At 36.4% G+C, this 8,865-nt stretch overlaps 1 protein-coding gene across 1 annotated transcript in view; it reads right to left on the bottom strand.

Annotated features, from left to right (window-relative positions):
* Window positions 1-399: 399 nt before the first annotated feature.
* Window positions 400-8,865, bottom strand: part of ADAM7 (ADAM metallopeptidase domain 7) — a 172,256-nt gene continuing 163,790 nt past the window's right edge. Inside the window, exon 23 of the mRNA XM_032389021.1 lies at window positions 400-528. Coding sequence (XP_032244912.1) covers window positions 400-528 — 129 coding nt within the window. The remainder of the gene's footprint in view (window positions 529-8,865) is intronic.

The following is an 8,865-nucleotide window of genomic DNA, read 5'->3' as shown; positions in this document are numbered from 1 at the left end:
TGAAAATCTACGTAGGCCTAGGTCTGGGAGGGTTCCGAGGGCAAGAGTTTCTGTCTCTGTGGAGTTAGGGTGCATCACACTCCAAACTTTGTCCTTTCGGGTGTTTTTATTGAGCCTCATTACACAGACATGACTCATTAAATTATTAGTCATTGGTGATTGATTAAGACCCTCTCTCCTCTCCAGAGGTCAGGGGTTGGAACCAACTTTACACATGGTTGACTGCTGACAACCAACCCCCATCCTTAGTTGCTTTCCAAAAGCAACCTCATTTAACATAACAAAAGGCAGCTTTATCTCTTGCTCTCATTACAGGAAATTCCAAGGGTTGTTAGAAGCTTTGTTCTGGGGACAACAGGACAAAGACCAAATGTATGTTTCCTATTATAAACCACAATATCACACCTGGCTAACTCCTTGAGTTTTATCTGAAGGACGATCTGCTATAGCAACGTTGTGAAAAGCCTGACCACACTGCCTGTGTTTGGCTTCCTTTGTCTTTCTGCACCATTCCTGTGTGTCTGCAATCTTCAATGAGACAAAGCATTATCTTAGCTTAAAAGTCTGTGGATTTCTTAAGCAGAATTCTGGCACTATTGCCTTCTTTTTGTGTGTGTTTTTTATTTTTTTGGTTTGAAGCTTCCTTTGACTGTGTAAAATATTCTAAGATGGTTCTTTTCTCCAGCCTGATGGAGCCCTGCTCCCCTGTTACTCCTCTGGGGAACAGACATTGACAAGCACACCCTAAAATGGAGTCATCAATCTGTCTGGATACAAAGACAGAGATGAGAGTATGATCCGGTTTTGATTCTAATGGATGGATATAAGCTGCACCTCACTGTTGTAGCTGAGGAGCTCTTTCCCATAGTTGACAGGTGAAAATTTGTGAAATGGTCACAGCAGGGGTTGAGATGCACCTGAAGATGTCCCCAGGTAACCCAACAGTGACAATATCTTCCATGGGGCCCAGAGCACCTGACATGTTTAAGTCATTGCTGCAAAGAAAGGCAAGTTTAATTACTGCAGATGAAATAAATCAAAAGGATCTCATTGGAAATGCAAGCATGCCAGACAGCCTTAGCCGCACTAGTCTCAGCCATCTGCCAATAAGGGTAATTTGCTTTAGCTTCTGAAGGAATAGACTGCACAGTTTAAGGGGGAAGCAAGAGCTAATGACAGAGACTCCAAATGCCTCCACACTCTCCACCTTTAAGAAAGCAATTGAGAAAGTGCTGATGAGCTCATGGGGAAACATATTCAGTTCTAGTACCTGAGTGTCCACTCTGACCTTCCTCGTCTCCACTCACAGCTTAGTTTCCAGCCACTGGAAACTTTCATTTTCACTGGGCCTAAATATGCTCATCACACCTTCACACAAACTGCACAAACTATGACTGATTTTACCCTCTACCTGGAATGCCCTTCCCCAACTTACTTGTCACCTCTGGAATCTCCACTGGGCAAGATAAGGTCCTTCTGTCTCTGCTGCTTTATATCATTATCTATGTCAATCTCCTTACTGAACTATAAGCAATTTGACACACATTTATTTTTATTTTCATTCTTATGTACCTACATTTAATCATATCTAAATATTTGTTAAATCCTTGTATCTCTACGCTTAGTTCAGTATAGAACGAAAACAAATATTAACAAAAATAACAGACTTTTGGAGTATCTGCTACTGGGGTTGATTCTATGCATTTTCTCATTTAATCCTCTCAATATCCAAATGATCTTGATATTTTCATCACTGGAATTCTACAGAGGAGGTAAGTAATGCCCAGGAACTTAGGTGACAAGTGCCATGTCACAGAACTTATAGGTGGCAGAGGTGGTTGGTGAACCCAAATCAAATGATTCCAGGACCATAAAGCTTAACTGCTGTGCATTCTGCTTGGCTGGCACTGAATTGTGGTGTGTAACTTGTTATAAAACCATATGGCTATAAATAGCACAATCATAAAAACTTTAATAGCCCTTACAATAGTAATCTTACCCCCTGGCAAGATAGCCGATGGGAATAATTTTATAGGGGAAAGAAGCCACATGATAAATAACAAAAATTCAACCCAGTAAATTTTTAAGATCTGATTGGCTTTATTGAACAATTCATGAATTGGGCAGCATCTTATCTAGGAAAGAGACAGGTCCAAAGGAGTACAGAAAAGGAAAGTTTTTAAAGGCAGAACAAAGCGGGTGCCTGTGTGGCTTAGTTGGTTAAGCATCCAATTCTTGATTTCAGTTCAGGTCATGACTTCAGGATTGTGAGACTGAACCCCATGTGGAACTTCACATTGGGCATGAAGCCTGCTTAAGGTTCTCTCTCTCTCCCTCTCTCCCTCTCCTTCTGCTTCTCCCCCCCCAAAAAAAAAGACAGAATAAGAAAGTCATAAATGAAAAAAAAGGATTGTTTTAGATGAGGTCACCTTCCTTTGGGGGGCAAACAGGTCTATTAGGGGATTACCTCATCTTCCTTTAGGGAATGCAAAGGGCCTATGTAGGCAGATTACCTCATTGGTGCTGACCAGAAAATTCTAGACTGAGTAGTTAGGATTACATTCCCGGGGAGGGTTGAGACTTCAGTTAGATTAAGTCTGTGGGCTTAGCACAATGACTTCATTTTGGCCTTGTCTCTTTTTAACACAATATGCATATATAAGGACAAATCTTGAATGTCAACATCGAAAAGAAAGACAAATAGATAAGGCTTGTGAGGTCAAGATTTGTATCTCTTCATTTTATTATTGCTGATAGTTACTTTTTAAACTTTTCTACAAATTTTTATATATTTATTTAGAAATTTTATTTTGATGTATATTTAAATGTTCTACAAGACCAGGCTATCTTTGCTAGTCACAAAGGAGCTTCTCTTTCCTAAATGAGCTAAATAATTTCACCTTCAATTCTGTGATAGTTTCCTTGGAATTTTAGCCACAAAACAATATAGTCATGATAATAATAGCTAACATTTGTTGAGCTCTCCGTTATATACTATTTTAAGCTATTTATATGTATTAAACCAATATTCAACCAACCTACTCTTATCTCCATCTTACAGGTGAGAGACAGAGGCACAGAAATGAAGTTGCCCACTTCAACAGAGAGAAGAAGTAGTAGGTATAAACCCAAATATCTTGCTCAAAGCTATACCCTCACTTCCCTGATGGGCCTCTCTGAATTTTTCTGGGTCAGTCCACAGTTGGATGGGGTCTGTTTCTTGGGTATAATAATTTTGGCTTTCAGCTTCCACTCTAAGTATAGAGTAATAGATGTGAAATCCAGAATTCAAGGTATTCCTCTAACTCTTCCTCAGACATCCTTGGTAGCCTTTTCCAAACTTAAGTTTAAGTAACCCTGGAAACACTCAGCAAGCATTTATTAAAGGTTTTTAATGTTCTCAATAATTGTGTCAGGGATCCCAGGAATAACTTCAGGTTGAATGATTTGCTAGAAGGATTCACAGAACTCAGTAAAGTCATACTCGTGGTTTATTACCAAATGAACGGTACAGATTAAAATGATCAAAGGGGAAAAGTACATAGGGCAGTGTCCAGGAGAAACCAGGCATAAGTTTCCAACAGTGCTCTACCAGTGGAGTCATTGGACAGCACCTAATTCCTCCAGCAATGGTATGGGACAATACATTGGAAGTATTGACAATGGGGAAGTTCACCTGTGCTTTTGGAGTCCAGGGTTCTTGTGGGAGGTCAGTCACTTAGGCATAGCATGCCTGCATGACTGACCTTAACTGTTCAGCCTTTAGCCCTCTTGCCCCTGTCCAGAGCTCAAATTGATACAGTGTGGCCAAGGAACCCAAGGGAACAAAAAAGTATTCATCATAAATCACATTGTTAGCATAAGTCTGACTTTTCTCAAGTTCCCAGGTATACAAAGATACTCTTATTAGGAAGACTTTTACAGGGGCTTAGAGGTTATTTTGCCAAAGCTGCTGAAGGCCAATCCTTTGGAATATGCAGGGTTTGAGAACCACTGAATTAACCTTTCATTGCATAGCAGTAAAATTGCATCTACCTCAAATAATAGAAAAATCTCATAGTTCTAGCACTTCCAAATGTGCTCTACAAAAGTACATGTTGGAATACTAAAGCTTTAGCATTTATATGCATTTTTAAGTCAGTTATCAAGAGGTGAATTATTTGATTTTCTGTCACTTTAAACTGAATACCATGTAAAAACTTGCTGTTTACTTATGTCTCTTGAATGCCATGAAAACCAATTTTTACATTTTGAAGTGAGTAAAATCGTTTGCCACTTAGACTAGTGCATTCTTTATTTCTTCTGCCTGTATTTTGCCCTACATCTCCCTTTCTCATTATTATCAGAGTTTAGAATCATTTCTTACCACTCTCTATAGACTTCTACATTCAATGCCCTTCCTACTTTCTAATCTTAGTGAATCAGGAACTCTATAATCTAAGTCCCCGAGAATATGTAGGTTCTAAGTGAGAGGCTGAGATTTAATGCATGCTTTTTGTTTTTTGGAAAGTGGATGCTTAGAGGCCTCTTTTCCTCCAGCAGTTTCTTGGCTGTATTCTAGAGAACGGAGATTATTACATTGATGCTACTAAACAATCTAAATTACTGAAGAAGATATAACTGTTCGTCTGTAGGCTTAAGTATGTTTTTCTCATCTCTGAAGGGTGTATAAGTACAATGTACAATTCATTTTGTGAAACATTGTGATTGTAGACATCTCTTGTGCAGGTACATTTTGGGATGGGCTTCCAAATCAGTAAGTAAAGAACTGATTAATCAATAAATTATATTTAGGTAAATGGTTAGGCATTTCAACAAAATAAAGTTAGTTTCCTCATTCTCAACTTAAATTCAAGATTGATTAAAAATGTACTTAAAAACCTAATGATTAAATAGCAGCAAATATTAAGTGACTATTATAATTCCTCAGTGTGATACTATGGGAAAAGTGCTGAAGAAAAATGGTAGTTTTGACCACAGGAAAAAATATAATCACCATTTTAGCAAATAAATGATAAATGAAATGAAAAACCATAAACTGGAGAAATCATTCTCAAATTATATGATAGGGAAAGATTCAATATCCTTGACATATGAAATCTTTTACAGATGAAGAATTTCAGTGGTACAGTAAATGTGTTATATGTTGTAGCTTCTTAAAACAGTGTTTGTCTTAGAAACGTGTTATATGTTGTAAGCTCTTAGAATGTAGTAGGCTCTACCCTTTATTTTTTAAATAAATGAATAGTGTATAGAAGTTTTGAGTAGGTAAGTTAAGAAATTCAGGGCACCTGACTGGCTCAGTCAGTAGAGTGTGTGACTCTTGATCTCAGGGTTATGAGTTTGAGCTCCACGTTGAGTGTAGAGATTACTTAAAAATAAATTCTTAAAAATAAAAATAAAAATAAATTCAAATAGGGGCACCTAGCTGGCTCAGTTGGTAAGAGCATGTGACTTGATCTCAGGGTTGTGAGTTCAAGACTTATTTTGGGTACAATGGTTACTTTAAAAGAAAACAACTTTAAGAAATTCAAAAAGAAAATCACTGTATGAATATGTTCAACTATCTAATAAAAACATAAAATAAAACAGAAAGAACTTTGGCTTTTGTCTCTCAGATGATCTGTGATTAAAAGAATTGCCAGTAGTCAACATAGCAATCTTATCACTGTTGTCAGGATTCCAAATTAGTACAGTTTTTTAGAGGGAAGTTTGTTAATATTTATTAAATCATGTTAGGTCAATTGTACAAAATTGTTCATCACAACATTGTTTATAAAGTGCAAAATTGGAAATAAAAAACTAAATACCTCCAATAGGATATCATTTAAATTATAGTACATCCATGCAATGAAATATTATGCAGTTATTTAAGATGATACTGTAAAGGTATACTTGGCATAAAATTGATAAGAAATTATTAGCTATAAAAAGTTCACTAAACATAGATAATATCCTTTTTAGATAAAATATCTATATTGTGTGTGTTTAGAAAATAATTCTAGATATCTATAGACCAAAATTTTATTAGTGGATATTTATTTGTGGCCAGATTAGGGGAAACTGTAGTTCCTTTTCATCATGATACATTTATGTATTGTCTGAAAATACTATAACAAAGAAATTTTTTGTAACCATAAAATCTATAGGGTTATTTGTGTGTTGAAAATAAACAAAAACTTTCTTCTCTTTTTTCTACCTCCTTTCACGGTACCTACATGATCAATGAAATATAATGAAAAAAAATCATCATCAATGCTTTAGTGAGAGATAGGAGTCATCCCTAGTCCATAAAAATTAAGGAATCTACAATATAGAGCACACAAGGGGCTGAGTTTAAAGGAAGACAAATCTAACTTGCAATATTCACACCTGAAAATATTCTGTTACAGGCAATACATAGAGCCCACAGCAGAAACCCACCATCAGTCTCTTGCCTGGAGCCATCAAAGCTAGTGGCAAAGGTGGGTCACAGGTTTAACAGTGGACACACTACTTGCCCTTATTAACTAACACAAGTCAGGTTTGTTTGAAAGTTGGCTGCCATGAGGTCACTTTGTTCATATAGTGCTTATAAATGGAAAGACGCAGGATAATAGAAGTTTTTCTGGTCACCCATCGAAAACATAGATAGGACCTTGATATCTCTTATATCTCTTCCTCAATTTGGAGGAGCAAAAGTTAGAGTTAATGGAAGGTTTTGCAGAAGACTGGAACCATGTCAGTTGACTTCATTTCACATCTATAAATTAAAAGCACTAAAAAGCAGATTACTAAGACCCTGCTACTCAAAGTGGGAGCTGTAGGTCAGCAATAGCAGCATTATGAGAGCTCATTAAAAATGCAGAATCTCAGGCTCCACTTACTCCACTGAATTATAACCTGCCTTTTAACAAGGTCCCTAGTGATTCATAACCATGTTAAAGTTTAAGAAACACTGCACAAGAAGTCCCTAAATTAAAGAATAGGAGTTAAGTAGCACCTAGGTAAACTGAGAGAAGAACCAGGGAGTTCTTACTCACCCTCTTATAGACAAACACATTTGGATAGAGCTTTATTCATCTGGGGATAAGCAAACAAAACCAAAACAAATCAAAACAAACACAACCCCAAAGTTGAGTGATTCTGCAATAATTCTGTGCCTTTAAAGAAATAATATATTTTTGAGGGGCTCCTTGGTGGTTCAGTTTGGTTAAGCATCTCCTTTGGCTCAGGTCATGATCCCAGGGTTCTGGGATGGAGTCCTGCATCTGGCTCCATGCTCAACGGAGAGTCTGCTTCTCCCTTTGCCCCTCCCCCTGCTTGTTCTTTCTCTCTCTCTCTCCCAAAAATAAATAAATCTTTTTTTTTTTTTTTTTTTTTTAAAGATTTTATTTATTTATTTGAGACAGAGAGAATGAGAGAGAGAGCACATGAGAAGGGGGAGGGTCAGAGGGAGAAGCAGACTCCCTGCCGAGCAGGGAGCCCGATGCGGGACTCGATCCAGGGACTCCAGGATCATGACCTGAGCCGAAGGCAGTCGCTTAACCAACTGAGCCACCCAGGCGCCCCAAAAATAAATAAATCTTTAAAAAAAGAATATATATTTGAGAACAACTGATTATTGAAAACAAGACATAAAATAAAGCAAAATAAAATAAACACATCTCAATAAATTCTAAAAAAAAAAAGTGTAAGCAAATCAAAAAGAATAAAGGAAGTTAGTTATGAATTAAAATCATCAGATTCAGGAGAACAAATCATGAGACAGAAATTCAAATCACTTATATGTGGCCATGGCGGATGAAAACTTGATGGTTAAAAGTGAAAACATTCAAAATGGCTAAAAGGTGAAAGTTTTGATACAAACACTGAGGATTCAATCTACAAATGATTAGCATACATACCGAAGAATGAAAAGAAAAGCAAATGTAGCAGTAATAATAGATAGATAACTAGGAAAGACTCTTGAATTGAATAAAATTGCAGTTTGCAGAGAAAAAGATCCATTAAGTAAAAACAAGTAAAAACATATCTCCTTTAAAAAAATAACTCAAAAGCACCACTTGAGTATGTTTTGAAAATACTAATTCCCAGGCCCACTTCTGGGTAGTATGATTCAGTAAGTATAGATGGAACCAAGAAACCCAGGTTTGTTGCCCAAGCCCAAAGTGATTGCTACTGTGAGGTAAGCTTGGGAAACTAATCTAGCAGCAAAGAGAAGGCCAGCAAGCAACCAGCAAATGTAGTAGGTCCAAAAACCAAGAAAACAGCAACACAAGCAAAGAAGTATAGGAAATAGAAAATAATTTATTCTCCTTTTCATAGAAGACAGTTAAGCTTTTCCTAGTCCTCACATTACTTATTAAAGACATAAATTTCTAGTAGCATTTTAAAACTTAGAGCTAACCACACATAAAATGTAAAAATGGACATAAGTTCTCCAAATACTGGAGAAAACCAAAGATGAATAAGAAACCTTAGCTCAAAGAGCAAAGAGGAAAAACAAATGGGAAAAAAAGGACCAAACACTAGTGATGGTAAAACATTTAATCAAGATCAATACTCTGATTACCCCTATAGACTGGATAACAAAAGCAGAGCAGCTCTGTTATCCAGTATACTTTTCTAAAATAACGTGAGATAAAATTATTATCAGTAAAATGATGGAATATTTTAGACCAATAATAATTTACAAAATACTAATATAAAATACTATGTATGCACAACATATATACACAATATACAAATGATGTATACACAACATCGGCTAACAGATAAAGGAATCTGGAGCAAAAACTTTATATGGAAAAAAGAAGATTTTTTACAAATTAAGGAAATGAAGTACAGGTCTTTTGGAAAGACTAATTAACTAGATTAAACTTT

Source organism: Phoca vitulina, unplaced genomic scaffold (genome assembly GCF_004348235.1).
Source record: "Phoca vitulina isolate PV1807 unplaced genomic scaffold, GSC_HSeal_1.0 scaffold53, whole genome shotgun sequence".
Taxonomy (NCBI): Eukaryota; Metazoa; Chordata; class Mammalia; order Carnivora; family Phocidae; genus Phoca; species Phoca vitulina.
The sequence above is the reverse complement of the archived record's forward strand: the minus strand, read 5'-3'. Positions and strand labels throughout refer to the sequence as shown.